We start from the raw sequence: 19,111 nt of genomic DNA, 5'->3' as shown, positions 1-19,111 counted from the left end.
AGTGCTGGGATGTTTTTGTATAGTGTTGTGAGCAACATGTAGGAGGTTGATGTGGAAAGCTGAACCCCGCCCTCATGCTGTGGAGGGTATAAAGACAGGTACACCGAGGGCAAAGCCCAGAGGATATGACAGAGCATGGGGTAGGTGCTAACCGGCACAATCAATGCTACACACACAGCAGACCAGGGTGAATAAATAAATGGGAGACTGGCACCTCTTTTAAAAGCAAGATGGGAAAGAGAAATGGAGAAAGTAAAATCCTTTAGACGTCCATCACAGTGATGCCAGAAAGGGATGGAACATCTGACCTTTCAAGGGGTTGAGGTTTTGGAAAGTTTCATTTTGAACTCAGGGAACTGGAAACACCTTCACATTTGTGAAATTCTTCCCCTCCGTCAGCCTGCTCTACTAGACATGTTTAGCCGCCTCCCCCTGCTCTAAACTAGCTCAAGAACTCCTAGCTCCTGTGCGGTCACTCACCCTAGCGGCATCGCCATTTAAATAAACCTCACGAGGACCAGCGGGGGCGGAAGCTTCTCTGCATTCATGCTTGGCAGGGAGCAGAGACCATGAGCAACGTAGCTGTTTGTCAAGCTCACTGGGCAAACCAAGGCTTCCTTGTAAAGTGAGAGTCTCACTAGGACGACTCACTGTGTGATTTAAAATGCTGTTTGCTGCAGGGGACATAGCCTCACTGTGGTCCTACAGGCATGGAGGGTGGGGGGGAATGCTACAGCCCAGCATGCATGAGCCACCTCAGCCCGCCCACCACCACCTTCTAGCCCAGGAACGTTTGCCTCACTGTTATTCTTATCAAGGGCTCTGCTGGCACATTTTCTCTAGCAGCTGACTGGAGGCTGTGTTGTGCATTAGCCTGGCTGGGAGACGCTTCTTCGTCTCCCACTTTCATGTGCCAGAGACCACTGGGGCACTGGCAGCTCCGCGCAAGGGGGTTTCCTAGTGATCCTTGCTGGGTGGGTTAACAAGCTAATCACCTGCCTGTGAGCGTTTCCTAGGAGCAAAATCCAATGTGGACAGGTCTTTTCTATAAACTTTTATTGGGCTATTACAAAACCTGAGGGGTGGGGGTGGGAGGGAGAACAGGGGAGAGAGTTGCGCTACTGTGGCTCATCTCCATGCTCCGAGGGATCCGACTCCTCACCCTTGTGCTTTTCTAGCTTTGCCATTAGCTCTGCAAAAGACAAGAGGAGCAGGGGTGAGGCTCTGAACAGGCCCTGTGCTTCCCAAGGGCTGCGGCTCCCCAGGACGACCGTAAATAGCTCTCAGAGCCAGCTAAGGGCCAGAGGGAGCCATGGAGGGTAGAGTTGGCTGGTGGGAGGTGCAGCTGGGTTGAAATGAGCCCTGGAACTGCAGCTCTGTTCTCAGGCAAGGGTCCAGTAAGGTGAAGGGGCCATCAAGGAGTCAGGCACGGGAAGAACCAGCACAATGCCAACGGGGAGCGGGGCTGGGGCCTGCAAGAGGCGGGCTCGGGCAGACAGCTGCGCTCGCTCAGGCAGGACTCGAGAGGTGGGAGCAGCCGCACGCCCTTCTAGGCCTCGTGGCTCCTGGGTAATTCCCCAGCAGACAGCGGGAAACGTGATTCCTAGGACGTTCCACCACCTCCTGCCGCAATGTGACCCAAAGGCACGCGCTGCACTGACCCTCTGGATGCTCTCGGTTACTGTGTCAGTCAGGCTGCTCCCCCACCCAGCTCATCCCACCCAGCTCATCCCACCCAAGGCAGAAGAGGAAAACTGGATCCGGCCCATCAGAAGATCTTCCCGGCCCTCTCTCTTGCTGAGCGCCCCGTCTGGCCCCACTTGGCCAGCTGTATGCTGGGGAAGAGCATGCAGCTCTTGGCGCTTGCAAGGAGATGGAGGCTGGAGACCAGCTCAGAGCTTTAGCCCAACTCACTAGGGCATCTGTATTTTCCGATCTGTTTAGCAAGGTGAGTGATCCAGGCTGTGCTAAGCCAAGCCACACCATGCCACCTGGAGAGAAGGCGCCGGCCCTCCCTCCCCAGTGCAGTAACATCCACCCCGGTTGGCATTAAAGAAAGGCTTGTGATCCCGGAAGGGTGGGAGGGGTGAGGCACCTTTGGCTGGGTTGAAGACACCATTGGTTTGCTGGTCGCACACGTAGCAGCGCTTGGATTTGCGGTAGTGCTCCAGGGCGCAGCCCTCGCAGAAGTAGTGTCTGCACCTGCCGGGAGGGAACAAGGGGGCCAGGTTAAGTCTCCCACAAAGGACTGTGGCCACAAGAGATAGACCCAAAGTCACCATCTCTGGGAGGCACCTGGAGACAGGAGGGCTCTGACTCTGTTCACTCCCTTGGGACCCGTGGGGGGAACTGAGCAGCTAGCGTTCTCCCTGCCCCGTAGCAGCCAGCAGGCACCTGCGAAGGGCATTACGGCAAGGCCTGGCCTGAGGGGGGTTGTTACAGTACAAATGCAGCAGAGGGAACATCCCACAGCCTGGAGACTTAGGAACAGCTGCAGCCCTCCTGCATGAGAGAAAGGCACAAGGCCCTACACCCAAGAGAGCTGCCCCTGCTCCCAGGAACGGGGTTCGCTGCTTCTGCAGAGATCCCAGGCCAGGGAGCATGACTGAACTGTTCCCAGGAGTCCTACATGGAAGCCTGGCCGTGCTAACAGGACCTTGTCAAATCAGAGGAGAGGCTCCCAATCCAGGCACAAAGATCTCCCAGCTCACCACTGCTGGGATGGTAGGGTGGAATGCCCATCACGACGCTTGGATTCTATTTCCAGCTCTGCCACCAAATCACTCTTTGACCTTGAGCAAGTCCCTTTACCACCCTGTGCCTCGGTTTCCCCATATGTACAGTAGGGATAATGATGCTTATGAAGCACCAGTAAAGCATTGGGATGAAAAATCTCAAGGCTGGTGATAAAAGCCATGCTTTACAATGGACAATGAATGCATTTTGGGAGCCTTGGAGGGATGGTGCTAGAAAAACGCCAGGGAAGAGTCCAGGCAGCTAGGAACTGAAAGGCCCAGATGCAGCGTCACCCTGAGGTGGGTAATAACAGTGGCCATGGAGAGTGAGGGATGGACTCAGTGAGACTGATCCAAAAGCCAGATGCTTGGGTCCCCATCCCAGCAGCAGAGGCAGCTGCTTACTTGGTAACCACGGGGTTCTTGAAGGAGCTTCTGCAGATGAAACACTTGAAGGGCAGGTCCTCGTCATCGCTGCTCACCTCATAGTTTTCCTCATCTGCGGGAGAGAAAACAATTAACCATGGTCAGGCGATAACGGGGCATCCAGGTCAGCCCGCCATAGCCCCGAGTACGAACTACCCCCCAGCGCAGGATGCACACAGCAGGTGGGCCTGGTCCTTGGCCAGAAATAACCCAGCTCTGGCAGCGAGGCGTCTCTGATGTCAGTAGCTTGCGTGGGAATGAGATATAATTAGGTCTAATGAGCAAACATGCTCGCTGCTCATCTCACAAGGAGCAGGTTCCTCTGCCTCACCCACTCACTGCTATAAGCAGACACCAGCGAGGCCGCCTTCCTAGTGTTCCTCCCTGACTAGCTGCCACTGAACCAAACCCAACAGCTTCACACATAACACGGCCCCTGGAATTTTCTGTGGCCGCTCACAAGGACCACCCAGCCTGTGGCTGTAAGACGCAGCAACTGCTACCATCTGAGCTGCGTAGCGGCGAGTAATAGCACTGTTTCCCATGGGGAAACACATGTGAAAGTGCAGCTGGAAGGCAATGAGATGTCACAGCAACCCCACTCCACAAGCTGGGAGATGGCTCGTTCTTGGGCGATGAGCAACAGCAGATCAATACCCATTCAGGGGGAAGACTACCTGGGGTGAAGTTTTCAGAAAGCACAGGATTTATCATAGCAGATCAGGCCATTAATTCTTCTTGGCCCCAGTCTGCCTCTGGCACTAGGGCAAACCTGATACTTCAAAGAAAGCCTAATTCCTCTGTCCCCATCCCCCGGGAGATGAACCTGGCCCACTGGCAATGCTGCTCACGGAAAGGGTATTCATTCCAGCCCCTGTGGCAATCAGCAGAGTTGTTCAGTCCTTTCTTAGTTCTCATACCAGCAGCAATTACTGGAGATAGCAATCCAGCTGCAGGACTGGGTTCTACAATCCTGCAACAGGGAGTTCCACAGTTTTGTGACCCGCTGCCATGAAGAACTGTCCTTTTTATCTTTAACTGAAACCTGTGACCCACCATTTAGCATGTCATTTGAGACAGGGAAGGAGCCACTGATCTCTTCTCCTTTACCCTTCATCACCTGAGAGCCCTCAGTCTAGCCCGTTCTAAAATACCAACGCTGCAAGACCTCATTAGAACGGAGCTGAGGGAGAGAAAGGAGAGGGCCGCTATTGTACCGTTGACTCCGTAGCGTCCTTCGTCCAGTTCCCGTTCAATCTGCCAGCCGTGTTTATAGTCGGAGCGGTCGTGGAGGAACTTACAGCTGTCTGCCGCAGGACAAACAGACAAGGAGTTAGCATTCCCTCCCACCACTCTTCAGTTACCGCCTTTTGCAAGTGGCTTATAAATGGATGCTGTACTGCAGGGGCCCATCACAGCTCTGCCAATGCACCTCAGTCCTGGGCAAAGAGGGGCTGCAGGTCTGGAGAGGTAACTTATCAGAGTGCAATCCCCCCTCCTGTTTAATGCAGGGGCGTGGCCTATGGAGACTACAGAGCCTAGCTTGCATCTTGATCTGATCAATGGAGCTCCCAAGCACCAAGCGTCACATCCAACATGTAACCCTCACCCCGTCATGGGACACACAAACACTAAGGAATGGGCGGAGCACATCCCCTCACATACTCTCTTATTTGCCTGCCAGAGGGAGACTTTCCCAGAGGGACACTCAATGGTAGAGTTGGAAATAGACTCTAGATCTCCAACTCCCAGTCCGAAGCTGTAACCACACACCCATGCGCCCTTAGTCACCCCTGTCAATAATACCCACTGAATGGACAGGTTCATCTTCTTTCTACAGCACACCTTTTATCTTAGAAGCATGCTGAGATCCCTAGAGTAAGAGCCACCTAGCAAGGTGATTACTGTATTTCAAGTTATAGAAATCAATTGCCTTGGACCCAGCGCCTTGTGCATTTACAGCACTACATAAACAGAGTCAGGCTGCCTGAAGTCTGTGGCCATCCTCCAGAAACGTCCTGCTGAGATCCGTAGACATCCTCTACTCAAGGACCTGCAAGTTCAAGTCATTAGCCATTAAATGCGGCCGTTTGCCTCTACAAGCGTTTGCCTGGGTTGAAGCCGCTTTGTGAGTCTGGCACAGTGTCTGGAGAACTTGCGCCTGCCTGGACGTTCTTCTTAAAAAGGGGCTAGCTAGTTAGTTTGGAACTCAGGATGGGACATGGGTGCTGTGGAAAGGGAAAGGGACGTTCACCTCCAAAGCCACAGAAGCCCGTTTCCTTGTAGTCTTTACAGATGTCGGGCTGATAGTCCCACCGCACGGTGGCCCTCAGGTGCTCCGGCGCTCGGATCGGGCCTTTCCTGAAAGGGGCGGAAGAATGCTTAGAACGGGTGCATCCGAGATGCCTACAGGCAGGTTCTGGTTTGAATCAGTCTTCCAAAGGACGGTAGCATTGGTCATGGAGCTAGCTTGCAACACTGGAGACTGAAGCTCTGTCCCCAGAACAGACACATTTCTGCTGCGCCTGCTGCAAGCGTCTCCACACGCTGGCTCACCGAGCTAAAGAAACCGGGTCACAGATCATCATTCAGGCAGCACCTACCTGACCATTCCCGAGGAGGCGTTCCCCATCGACGTATCTTTGGGCTTCACGTACTTCTGATAGTTATTGATCCCCCGGTAAATTTTATCGTCCTCCTTCCCTCGTAGCTCCTACATAGGGAAAGCAAGAAAACGGTCCGGGAAGAAAGCTCCATCTCCCAGTCCCCTAGATCTGCTTCCCGGCCCCGCCAGCCCCCAACCTCCTCTGCTATCCATCCTCGTGCCCAGCTCCCTTCTCAGAGCACTGGGGATGCCCATAAAAGCCAGGAGGTGCCCACTGTAACCAGGGAAAGGGATTTATACTTGGCTTGTCAAACTTAGGGAATATAAAGCTTCCCCCCACCTCCATTTTTCAAGATCAGTGGGCGAATTTGGTGCTCCTGGAAGAAAGGTGTGGAACAGGACTGGCTGCCCACCACAGCTCTGCCAATGCACCTCAGTCCAGACCTGCAGCACCTCACCCTCATTCCAGCCCTGGGCTCTCCACATCCAGATCTGCCAATGCCCCTCAGTCCTGACCCACAGCCCCTGGCTATTCCAGCGCTGGGCTCCCCACACCCAGATCTGCCAATGCCCCTCAGTCCAGACCTGCAGCCCCTCACCTCCACTCCAGCGCTGGGCTCTGCACACCCAGCTCTGCCAATGCCCCTCAATCCCGACCCACAGCCCCCAGCTATTCCAGCCCTGGGCTCTGCACACCCAGCTCTGCCAGTGCCCCTCAGTCCTGACCCCCAGCCCTCGGCTATTCCAGCACTGGGCTCTCCACACCCAGCTCTGCCGGTGCCTCTCTGCAGCCCCAAGTGCTATCTCAGTCCTGCCCCACCAACACATTCACACACTTCCCTCTGCCAGCACACCTGCAGAACCCTGTTATTCCAGTCAGTTCTGCCAAAGCTGCTTTGGCCTGATTTACAGCATCCCTCGTTCCAGGCTGAGAACTCTCAACCACAGCTCCCATGTAAACGACCAGGCACCCGTGGCGAATCTGCTTCCGACTGCTTGCAGTAAGCAGGTCGATTTGAACCCGGGCCCTTCTCCCCTACTAGCCCCTTACCCCCACTTCAACTGGGATGCAGCCCCTCGGGACTCAGCAAACCCTCCTGATGGGATGGAGAAGGAACAGGGTAAAGCACATGACTAAATAGACAAACGTATCATCTCCCCCACGAGGGCTCTGGCTTTACAGGTCATGGCTGACTGACCTCCTGGATTTTCTGGCTGCGCTCAAAGATGGCCTGGGCATCTCTCTCCTTCTCGGTGTCCAGCTCATACACAGCCGTCGCTCCCATGTCCTCCGGACCTACAGGTTTCTGAAATGCAAGAAGCACATTTCCCCATTCACAGTCAAGAGAAGACTCCCACGGTGCAGAGAGCTGCTCAGATCCTGCAATCAGGAGCACAGGATAAATGCACAGCGCTGGAGGAATGGGGACAGTCGCTTTCCGCTGATACCAGCTGGTTGCTTGTTGCACTTCACTCTGGTACCCTGACAATGAACCTAGCCAGGTTGGCGTCGCTTTGCCCATTTCACTTCCTGGTTCTCTAACACCTCGGGCCTTCTATCACACTTCGCACTCATTCATGGATTTTATTCCCGAAGACAGGGAAGCATTTACCCCTATTTTGCAGGGAGTTGCCCAAGGAGGCCGATGGCAGAGCTAGGAATTGAACCTAGGTTTCTAAATTCAGTGCCCTAACCACTAGACCGTGCTTCCTACAAAGGCTGTTGTGTCTGGATTTCTAACCCAGCTGTGGGAGGTTCACCATTTAATTTAGTTAATACATCTATTCGGTTTAGATTGTTTTTTTAATGTTGTGAAAACATTTCTATTAATCCTGGGCTTCATCAACCCTTTATCAACAGTCCCACGTGCAGAGATTTAAGTACAATTATATCCAGGTGGGAGCGTCACGGCCTCGGATTACAAATAAACTGAGCTCTGGAGTTTCCAGCATAAAAGTGACATTCTTCTCCAGCACCTCTTCCTTTCTGCTGGGGGGTGGGGGGGTGAAACTGACAGCAGCAGCCCTTTCCCTGACAGCCAAGCGGTGAATAATAATCGCAGCCCTGAGCTCGTCACAAGGCACTGTACAAACATGAACGAATAGATCCTTGCAACTCCTGTGGGAGGCAGCTCAGCGAGATCCCTGTTTTACAGAGGAGGAAACGGGGGCACAGAGAGGGGAAGTGAGCGGGAATGCGTGTCAAAGCCGAGATCCGTACCGCTTCTTGCCCTGAAGAAGAGCTCCGTGTAGCTCGAAGGCCTGTCACTTTCACCAATGGAAGCTGGTCCAATGAAAGCCATTACTTCACCCTCCTCATCTCTCTAATATCCTGGGACCAACGCAGCTACCACAACACGGCAAGCATTAAAAAAGTCTGTTTGCATTACTAACACCTCCTCAGATTAGTTAAACTAGATCCAATTGATTTCCCATACGTGCAGGCTGTTCCTTTTAGACTTTTGTTCAGCTCGGGGCAGTTAAACTAGATAGGGCAGTGGCTGCTTCTCCTGCACTAAACCATGCTGTTTGGATTGCCAATACTAGAGGAAAGTATATGTTACTAGCAAAAAGGCCTTTTGTGACGTTTATTTGGGAAGACAAAATTTCTACACCAATAAGGATTTGTAGACACACACACCTCTCTTTTTGTAGTTGCATGGTTAGGGCATTGGACTGAGCCTCAAGACTCCTGGGTTCTGTTTCCCACTCTGCCACTGACTTGCTGTGTGACCCTAGGAAAGTTATTTCTCCTCTCTGTGCCTCAGTTTCCCTATCAGCAGAATGGGGATAAAGTTAATGACCTCCTTGTAAAGTTCTTTGAGTTCCTTGCTCCAGTGGTTGGGGTGTTAGCCTAGGACATTGAAAAGCTGGCTTCAATTCCCTGTTCCGCCACAGACTTCCTGTGTGACCATGGGCAAGTCACTTAGCCACCTTGTGCCTCAGCTCATACAATGGGGATAATGGCACTGCTCTTCCTCATGGGAGTGTTGTAAGCATAGATCCATTAAAGACTGGGAGGCACTCAGATACTACAGTGATAGACGTTCGAGGGAGAGAAAAGCACCAGATGGACACTAAAGAGAGTTTCAAAAACAAAACCTGATCCTAGGACCCAATCATAAAACCAACCACACACACTCTCTGGCCTCTGTTATGCAGCCTAAGTGATCTAATTGTCCCTTCTGGCCCCTTTTAAAGCCACGTGCTGCACGGTGCTTACCGCCGATCTCGTTGATTTGTAAGCGACCCCGATTCCTTGCGACTTCCCCTCATCATCACTGCTGCTTGCCCCATACGAGGTCTTCTCTTTACCACTTTTCCTGGTCTGAAAGACGGGAGGGCAAATATCTGAAGAACCGAGAAAGATCCACCACCAGCAAACTGAGCACAACACCCGGACACGTTCCCCATCACATGTTGGCAAGAGATAGAACTGCAGCCCAGGAAGGCAAACCAGTGGAGTTGTCGAAATCAGGGCCCATATAGACACAGTACTGGTTTAATGCAGTTACCTCTGGGCTGGAAGGAGGGCGGAGCAAAACACCTTTGGTTCTCCCAGACCAAGAGAGGGGCACCACAAAGTTAAATTCTTGCATTAAGAGAGCCAAGTGACAGGTTTAATTTGGATCTGTGGGCCTGCAATGTTAGAACCATTCATTTCCCTTAATCTACAGCGCATCTCCAATGGGTAACAATAGGAGGTCGGAGAAAAGATCAAGCGAGCCATTGCCAATAACTAAAGCTATACGTACATTACAGACGTCTGCCACCATGCTCCTGTCAATCAAGGGTGTGATCCCTGAACCTTATAGCAATGCCGGCAGAGGCCCCTAATGTAGCTGCTGCTATACAGGCCAAACTGCATTGGTGCTGGTATAAGTTTTTTCAGTTGGAGTGAGGTGGGGGTGAAATAAGCTATGCTGGTAAAAGAGCGAGCTGTGTTGATATAAACCGCATCTAACTAGAAGCCCTTTGCTGATACCAGTAGAGTTATACTGGCAAAGCACTACCGGTGTAATTCTGGCCTAAATTTTCAGTTACTAAAGTTCCTGTGGCATACTGCATCACTCTGGGTAAAAGTCACACAGGGCACTTTTAGATCTCCCAGTTACTGCCCCTAGTTGGCCATTTTCACATGCATATACCTAACCTATGCATTTGCACACCTAGATTTGTAAAATTGGGTCCTTTAGGTGTCCTTATTAGGCTTCAAAAGATATTACGCCCTTGAGAGGAGAGGGAAAGTTCACTTCTCTCACAGTGAGGCATTGGCCAAGGAGGCCTGCAGACCACGGAAGTCAATTCTGCATGAGTTACTGTCTGCTCACGTTTGAAAAGATTTTCCCACAACCAGACGGGCTTGAAACATAGGATGTTTTTTTTTTACGTGAGAATCTGAATTCTGCATAATCTGAATCTGTCATGGGCTCAGATAAATCTTATAAACTGGCTGGATCCACTCCAAAGGAGTGTCTGGCACTGCCCTGGCTAGGCGAGGATGCAGTCTCATGGTGCTGGCGCACAGAACCTTCTGCAGATCTCCCCCAAGGATTTCCTGGGTCCAAACGTGGGACCCATCCCGCCCCGCACTCAATGGAGAGGTCTGTTACGCGTGGAGCTGGGCATCGCTGCGATGGGCTCGGTCACCTTCTGGATCATGGGGTTGTGCGCTTCCCGCCGCCTCTCCTTCCTGACCACCGTGCTCCCCTCATCGCTGCTGCTGCCTGCGGAGCAAAAGAAGCCATCAACCGGAGGGGCAGGAGTAGCCAGACCAGGTCAGGTCTTCAGCCCCACGGTGCCCCATTCCCTCACCCCAAGGAGCGCTCCCCACATGCCGGGCCCTGGGCACAGGGCTCTTGGGGGCCACTCAGCCTGCATGAGGGGCCGGGCACCAGGCTGCAGGGGGACCCGGGCCCCTCTTGGGGTCAGGCGGGCTCAGCTCCCATCATGGGGTTACGCACAACACAGGGCCCCCCAAGTCTGTCGGGCCCCCCCCGCACCTGCTAGGATAGTGGCATGGTCCAGACCTCTTCCCCCCCATAATATTCGGACCACTCAGAAACCCTCAACCCCCTTCCCCAGTGATAATGGGACAGACCAGAAATCCTCCCCACTGCTAATGGGACAACCCCTCCCCCCGTCCTATTGGGCCTGCCCAGAAACCTTCTCTGAAGATAATGGAACAGACCAACCCCTGGTATTGGGACAGCCCAGCGCCCACCCCCGCGGTACAAATGGTATGGCCCGGAATCCTCAGTGATAATAGCACAGCAGGAAACACCCACCCCCCCGCGCGCCGGACAATGGCACGGTCCGGAGCGGGGCCGAGCCCCCTCCCCCATCCTCACCCTGCTCCTGGTCGCTGCCCGGGCGCTTGCGCCGCCCCCTGCCGGCCGCCGGGCCCCGCTTCTTGAACAGGAAGCTGCAGACCGGGGTCTCCTCCGCCATCTTCCGCCGTCAACGAGACGGGCCGGGCCGGGGAGCGGAGAGAGGGACCCACCGGCGCCAACGAGATGGGCCGGGCTGGAGGAAAGGGAGCGGCCGGCAGCAGCGCCGCGCGGTGCCCCCTAGCGGCGGGGAGGAGGAATCGCAACCACTGCCTCCCGCTCGCCGTGTCTGGGAGCGGTGCCGGGAGGGGGAGCGGCCCCCCGGGGAGGGGAGGGGAGGGGGCAGCAGGGGCCCCGGGGAGGGGAGGGGGCAGGGGCTCCCCAGGATGGCAGGGGGCAGCAGGGGCCCAGGGCAGGGAAGGGGGCAGGGGCTCCCCAGGATGGGAGGGGGCAGCAGGGGCCCCAGGGAGGAGAGGGGAGGGGGCAGGAGCTCCCCAGCATGGGAGGGGGCAGCAGGGGCCCCGGGAAGGGGAGGGGGCAGGGGCTCCCCAGGATGGGAGGGGGCAGCAGGGGCCCCGGGAAGGGGAGGGGGCAGGGGCTCCCCAGGATGGGAGGGGGAAGCAGGGGCCCCGAGGAGGGGCTCCCCAGGATGGGAGGGAGAAGCAGGGGCCCCAAGGAGGGAGCTTTCACCTTCCAGGGGCCACCCCAGAGGGGGCAGCTTCCCCTCCCAGCACTGACTGGGTCTGGTGCAGCCCCCCATGGATGCTCTAATTCAGACTGTGGCACTGCGGCTCCTGGGGGCGTTAATGAGACTAGCCCAAGGGGCCAGGCTGCGAAATGCCCCCCCACTCCCCTGCAGGGGAGAGTGGCTGGTGCGAGCCGTGTGTGCCATGAGGAGGTGGCCTCCTTGCCTGTGGGGCAGTGCTGAAGACAAAGCACCTCCACGGTTCCAGGGCTGCTCTCTTCTGAATGGGGGAAAGCCGAGCTCCTGGCCACCTGTGGCACTTCTAGGTACAGTGTCGGGTGTTAGCCTGGCTGTCCTGGCCAAAGCCCACCTCTGGCTATTACATTCTGCCCCCTGTTAGACAGCTGCCACATCCCAGCCTACAGGTGCCTGCGTTCCCATCTCCATGTCTGTGTGGGTAAAACTCTTTGCGATCCCTGGCCGAAAGGTGCTAATAGAAGAGATTATTATAGGCTGCACTGAGTCAGTAGCAGCTGTTTCTGAATATTAAGAACACCGCTGTTTTCTAGCCTGCCAAATGAATGCTGAGGTGGCATGTATATCTCTATGCCTGCAGCATCTGAGAGGTTAATTCCTCCTCCCTGCACCTGTGTCTCATCTCCCCACCTCGCTCTTCTCTGTGCCTTGCCTCACTTCCTGTGAGCGGAAAGCCTCACCAATGCAAATCATTTGGTTCCCGTTCTTGAACTGGTCAAGCAAAGAGCATGGCTGGCAGCATGGGGTGCCATTCTCAAGTACAGAGGATTTAGTGTCTTTGGTAGGGGATTTATTGGTGATCCTGGCTGGCTCAAAGAATTGGGAGAGGGGTGGGTTAGAGTTCCGTTTGTCTCTGGGTCAGAAGTAACTAAGGTGACCAGACCGCCTGATATTATCAGGAACATCCCAATATTAGGGCCTTTATCTTATATAGGATACTATTACTCCCCCCCCCCTGCTCCCATTACTCCCCCGCATCCGGATTTTTCACATGCGTTATCTGGTCACCCTAGGAGTAACCAAAAGTCTTTCTCTTCTTTGGTTTTCCTGTGTGAAATGAATTGGTGCATTCTGCTAAGAGTGGATGTAACGCCGACAGATCCCGTCGGCGGTGGGCAGGATCAAACCGTGGACCTCGAGCTTAGTGCATGAGCCTCTACGACATGAGCTAAAAGTCAACTGGCTGTCAGCTAAGGCTGTAGAGCAGACCCATTAATTGGTCTCTAAGTGGTCTTGGTGCCACTAGATGGGACATGGGTCCAAATTGTACCAGACGCCCTGTTGGCAGCGGAAAGGACAGAAGCTCATTCCTAGAGGTGGGATCTCTCATTCCTAGAGGGGATGCCCAGTTTTAAGGTATATTAATGCCCAGTACAGGAAAGACTGGAAACACTCACTTGACAGTGTGTGGTCAGGTGCTCCGTAAACAGCCCTCATACAGCTCTGCCAATGCACCTCAATCCTGGTCTGCAATGACCTCTCTTATTCTACTCCCAGAGCCACCACAGCTCTGCCAAGGCACGTATCTGCAGGATCCATTGCTATTCCAGTCCCCAGGCCTCTGCCCAGGCATCTCATTCTAACCTCCAGTCATGAGCTTTTACTCAGTTCAGCCGATGCACCTCCCTCCTCCCTCTCTGGTACATATAACGGCCCCACCATGGTAATGTCTAAGCAGAACCCTCCTGAACTTTCCTCATGTCATGCTGTGGGTCATGCCTGTTAAGGACTATAAAAAGGGCCAGATTCTAATGTCAGTTACGCAGGCGTCCTCTGGAGTAACCCCTGTTGATGGACTTATATATAACAGAGAGGAATCTTGCATGGTCTCTTACAATATGTGTTAATGACTTATGCCAAACTGTTCCACTTTGTATTTAGCTGTGCCACTTTGAGTATCTTTCCCAGGCCCGAAGAACAGCTCTGTGTAGTCCGAAAGCTGGTCTCTTTCACCCACAGAGGTTGGGCCACTAAAAGATATCACCTCATCTCCCGTGTCTCTGTAGGAACCGCAGAATCCTCTTCCATTTTGTTCTCAGACAGATTTACACTTGGTTCTTTAGAAAACTCTGTTGGGTTCCCCGTTGAGTCTTGGCCTCCGTCCCCTCTCTTTTAACAAGATTGAATCCTTTCCTCCTGGCCTTGTTTTGATGTAATGAAATGTATATTAATCTGTCCTTGTCACTGGTCAGAAGGTGTAGCATGTTCCTGCTAACTGATGTTACAGACTTCAGCTATTTAGGGCTTGAGCAGGTTTCGGATCAAACAATGGGCTGCCCAAGACCATCTGTCACTCCCTGATTCTTCCTTTTATTGTCCTCCTGTAATAATCAAGCAGGTCCGTGTTCTAGAATTTAATCCCCACTGGCAACAAAACCAGACAATGTTGCTCAGATGCTCTGGTTTGTGGCACTCCTGGCCGGGGAGTGGGGGGTGCGTATTGTCTCAGTGAGGGTCTGAAGGACGGGGCTGTCAAAAGCAACCTCTAAGAATGGCTGTTCCCAGGAGAGCTGCACCTGCTGCTGGCAGCCTGCCTGCGCTATGGCTTCCTCCGTGGGTGCTGGAGCAGCAACAGGACTCATCAGTGGGGCCGGGGAAAGCAAACAGCAGGGCTAGGGAGCCAAGATTTTCTTCTCTCACTCTTGTGTGTGTGGGGGGTGTATGTGAATATACACACACACGCACCCACACATACCCACACACCAAACTAAACAACACAAATTCATGCAAATAAATGCACGAGCATAAACTCTCAGGGAAGAGGAGGGCACATGAAAATGAGTGGTCAAGGGGCTGGTAATTTCTGCTTGGAAGTTGTACATACGACGCCCTCAAAAGCTCACACCACCACCCAGCTTCTGAAGAGGCCACAATAAAAAGGGGAGAGACACAATCCAGATCTCCCTCCTCCCCCTGGTCTGTTTACATACACACCTGTTGACCTGATGAAATCTCTCTCTGACCTCTGGGTGGAACTGTGGCAGCTCCAAGCCTGCCTGATTTCCCCAATATGGCCACAGGGGCGAGCAGATAGAGGCAAGGGGAGGAGACAATCATAGGACAAACGGGTACAAAGGAGCAAGAGAGAAGAACACATCCCCTGGGTTAGCTTGTTCCCACTCCTCCCCTGTAGTTGCATCATCTTGAGTAGAGATCGGGATGCTTGTTGGCCAATAACAGCGACAAGAGCGTAAGCACATGGTACCATCCAACCCAGGCCTATCCGAACTGTAGTAACCCTCTGCACCCAAGGGCCTTACAAACATTCATTTACCTTTATGTTCTACTCCCGTTTTTCTGCTGGAGAAACTGAGGCACAGAGAGACATGACAGGGTTACACCAAGGAGTCAGTGGCAGAGCCGGGACTAGAACCCAGGAGTCCTGGCTCTGTTCTGTGTTCTTTGTCTCTACTGGAAGCCACACAATATGGAAGGACGACTATGGAACTGGCTCTGGCCAGGGTGGGGAGGTCTCTGACCAGTACCAGTTCCATCGCGTGGATGTTTATGGTGTCTGGCCTGCTGGGGAGGGGAAGACGCTGGGGTAGGACAGTAGCAGGAAGGCAGAAGTGTGTGCAGGTGAACGTGGGATGTGATTTACACCTCCCCACACACACACACACTCCAGTCTCCTCCTAGCTCTGCTGTTCAGCCTGCACCAGCGCTGGCACCTTGCTCGTCACCATAGCAACAAGTAATAGAGCTGAGCATCATTCTGGAGGTTTGCTGGGTGTGGTGGAGGCTGAGATGGAAAAATGAGCCTTGCTGGGGCTGCAAGAGGAGGGCAGGAACCATGAATTACCACGGGGCACGAGAATCCAGCCTGGGATTCCCGTGAAGGGGAAGATGCCAGGTTACCGAGCACTAGAGGGTGCCCTGTGTAACAGAAGGAGGAGATGCCCAATGCCTTTTATTGTACATGCAGCAGGGCTATTCAATCCCCTTTGTCTTAGCTGGGTAGCTAAGGCTCCTTCGCCCCAATTCCTGCCAATGCACCTAATTTCCTGATTTGGAGGCTTTCCTCTGCTATTCTGGTCTGACTCCTTTAACAGTGGAGAAGGGAGGGTTTCTTGGCGTGGAGTGGAGCAGAGCATAGGGGGTGAGCTGCTACACTTTCTAGTTAAGGTCCTTCCCACACAGATGATATAAACTCATACCCATGCTGCCCTTTGTGCAGTCAGTCACTCGGCCAGAGATCAGATTAATGAGCAGAGGAGGGCACTCTTCTCTAGAATGCTCCTAGCCTTTTGGGAGTGTAACCCAGGAGATCTGGGTTCTAGTCCTGGCTTCTGCCTCTGGCCTGCCAGGGGGCTTCGGGCAAGTCCCTTCCCATCTCTGTGCATCTGTAAAATGGTGCTAATGACCCTGGCCTCTTTTGTGAAGTGCTTTGAGATCATCTGATGAAACATGCTGCATAAAAGCCTGGTATTTGTATTGATTAATCTGTTTCCATGTCTCAGTCATGTAGGACGGCTCCAGGTGCAAAGATCATAGAATCTCAGGGTTGGAAGGGACCTCAGGAGGTATCTAGCCCAACCCCCTGCTCAAAGCAGGACCAATCCCCAGACAGATTTTTGCCCCAGATCCCTAAATGGCCCCCTCAAGGATTGAACCCACAACCCTGGGTTTCAGCAGGCCAATGCTCAAACCACTAAGCTATCCCCCAAGAAAAATATAACTCAGGTGACACCCCTAGCACACGGCAGGGGTCTGTATCTCGCCCGTGGCTACGTTTCCTAACACAAAACCTAAACCACTGCCCACAAATTGACCTGGCCAAGTAGTAAAACACAACCAAATACACACACGTCTCCTGGACCGGAGCCAAGGGGCCTGATTCTTCATTGCCCTGCACCTTGTGTCGTCACTTACACAGCGCAATGGGAGTGCAAAATGCTACAGACGGGTAACAATTTACACCCTCCCTCGCACTGGTGCAAACGATGGCACAAGACACAGGGCAGATCTGAAACTTCCTTATTTTGCCTTGTATTGGGTGTCTGTCAGTAACGGCTCTCAGTGGCTTTCCGATCAAACAGCTGCTGCTTTCTCTTCAGAACAGTTCCTTCTGCTGTGCTCAGTTCCCACGCTGAGGTGGGGCCACGCCCTGGAAACTGTGTTTGGCTGTTTTTTGAGGCCGGTGTGTGGGTGGGAGATATGCTCCCTCTCTAAGCACCTGACCAAAGTTGCCGGCAATCTGGATGTCCTCAAGAACCAGAGACCCAGGAGAGGAAGGAAGGCCGGTTGGTCAGGGGGACGGGTTGGAAGATCTAATTCAGTTCCCTCTGCCATAGACTCTCTGTGTGACCATGCGTATGTCTACCCTGCATTTGTAAACCAAGGCTCAGACTCCGGTTTGACCCCAACCCTCCCTACCATCCACACACAACTCTTTCTGACTTAGGTCAGCAAGCCCTCTGGACCTGGGTCCTAGGACCCACCAGGGGAATGGGTCCTAGGACGCACATCCAAGCCCTGTCATTTTGCAGTGTGGATGCAGGTCAAGCTGCAGACCTGAGTCAGAATGTCTGTGTGGGCGTGTTACATGCCTGTGAGACCCAGGTTTACAATGCAGTGCGGAAGCTCAAACCTGGGCTCGGAAACACCAAGTCCACAAGCCCAGGTCCCACAGCCCCGGGTTTACAATGCAGTGTAGAGGTACTCTCTGTGCTTCATTCCCCCATCTGCGCCATGGGGATAGCAGCACTGTCCTACCTCAGGGAGGTGCTTGGGTAGCAATGTCACGGGGGTCAGATAAGTACCATGGATAGAGCCAGTCTCCTGAGTTTTGTTTAGGTGTTTTCGGTTCCTCCTGTAGGGTTCTCCCTCAGCAGCGGGTCTGACACATCACTTTGGTGTGGGTGGATGCTATAGCTGTGACCTTTGCCGCTTGCTAGACACTTTCTGTTTGAAATCCAACCTACTCTCTCACTTACTCGGCTTGGCATGGTTGTATTTCGTCTGTTCTAGTTTCCTGGTATATGATTCTTTTCTAACTACTTTCCTGTTTCTTTCCAATAGATCTGCACCAGCTTTGGACCAAGGGCAACGGGGAATCTCACATGCTTTCAGTGGTTCTTTTCCATGGTGTTTCCTGTGTTCATTGTAGATTTCACTCGGATATCTTCTCTTTCATGGCAGCGTTCATGACATAATGGGGCATCTCCGACTCTCTTCTTACGTCTCACTACCCAGATGGGCACTGTGCATTATGCTTAGTATTTCTGAACTTATGCTGTGTGGACTTTATTATAGTGATCATATTCTTAACCAAGTAATTTAGTGTCTGTAGTTGCTCAGCAACATCTAATTTTACCATCCAGTCAAGTTCAGCTGTGTCAGTGATAATGGAACGTTTTGTACGCAGTGTTATTGTAGTTGTGTTGTTCCCCGGATATTAGAGAGACTAGAGAGAAGGTGAATGAGGTAATATCTTTTATTGGACCAACATCTGTTGGTGAGAGAGACAAACTTAGGAGCTTACGCAGAGCTCTTCTTCAGGTCTGGGAAACATACTCACGGGGGAACAGATTGTTTGGCATAACTTGTTAACACATATTTCGAGGGATCATTCAAGGCGAAGTGGCCCGTTAACGCCCCTGTACTCATAGTGGGGAAAGGATGCGATTTTATGTCATACTTGTCTTTTAGGCCATACTGTGGGATCTGTATCTGTGTCAGTGGGATGTATTATTTTGTTATTACATCCCAGCCCATTGAACACCTCTGGAAATTCATTAATGTTTTTTGCATTTTGTTCTGTAGACAAATTCTGCAGCTGTTAGGTCACCTGGATGCATTTGCAGACGGATGTTTCGTCTAAACACACCTAGGGCTTCCTGCACGGCATCAAACTGTACTTAACCGGCATGTGTCCTTGTAGAGATCTATCCGTGTAACTGTGCTACGTAGGCGTCTTTGGGGACCATGATGTGAAACCAGCTTAGTTTTTATCACTAATTCGCTACTGGGGTTCTTAATACATTTACAGAGCAAAACTCCCCAACAGGTTGGTGTGTGACACTGGAAAGAAGTGAACAAAGGGCGAATTTCAAAAGAGCTGTGGGAGCTGAGCACAGTGTAGTCATAGACTTTCTGGGTGCCCTTGGGCAAATCACTTAGTCTCTCAGTGTCGAGGGGTGATACTAATGCTTCCTGTCACAACAGGGCGGTTGTGAGGGTGAATGAATTAAAGACTGTGAGGTGCTCAGACACTACAGAGATGGACGGCAGTAAGCCTTCTTGGGTCCTTAGGAAGGGAGCGTGTCTGCTGTGAACCTTAGTGGGAGGGATC

The 19,111-nt window shown here is 52.9% G+C and overlaps 1 protein-coding gene across 1 annotated transcript; it reads right to left on the bottom strand.

The window, feature by feature from the left end:
• Positions 1-1,046: 1,046 nt before the first annotated feature.
• On the bottom strand, positions 1,047-11,295 carry LOC117869334 (E3 ubiquitin-protein ligase RNF113A-like). The gene is made up of 10 exons (XM_034756100.1): positions 11,118-11,295; positions 10,417-10,493; positions 8,990-9,094; positions 6,966-7,073; positions 5,765-5,874; positions 5,416-5,522; positions 4,379-4,468; positions 3,141-3,234; positions 2,096-2,202; positions 1,047-1,192 (listed from the first exon to the last, which is right to left on the bottom strand). The coding sequence occupies exons 1-10, from the start codon at positions 11,215-11,217 to the stop codon at positions 1,119-1,121; spliced, it is 972 nt and encodes a 323-aa protein (XP_034611991.1). The 5' UTR covers positions 11,218-11,295; the 3' UTR covers positions 1,047-1,118.
• Between the last annotated feature and the right edge of the window lie 7,816 nt (positions 11,296-19,111).

This window comes from Trachemys scripta, chromosome 23, assembly GCF_013100865.1.
Source record: "Trachemys scripta elegans isolate TJP31775 chromosome 23, CAS_Tse_1.0, whole genome shotgun sequence".
NCBI lineage: Eukaryota > Metazoa > Chordata > Testudines > Emydidae > Trachemys > Trachemys scripta.
The sequence above is the reverse complement of the archived record's forward strand: the minus strand, read 5'-3'. Positions and strand labels throughout refer to the sequence as shown.

Bases quoted from the DNA above. Each gene is read 5' to 3' on its own strand.
- LOC117869334 (XM_034756100.1), bottom strand. From the start codon at position 11,217: ATGGCGGAGGAGACCCCGGTCTGCAGCTTCCTGTTCAAGAAGCGGGGC. The intron at 5,875-6,965 runs GTCAGTCAGCCA...TTCCCTATGTAG, and splicing joins GCAGCCAGAAAATCCAGGAG to GAGCTACGAGGGAAGGAGGA. The intron at 2,203-3,140 runs GTAAGCAGCTGC...CCCTCCCGGCAG, and splicing joins AAGAACCCCGTGGTTACCAA to GTGCAGACACTACTTCTGCG.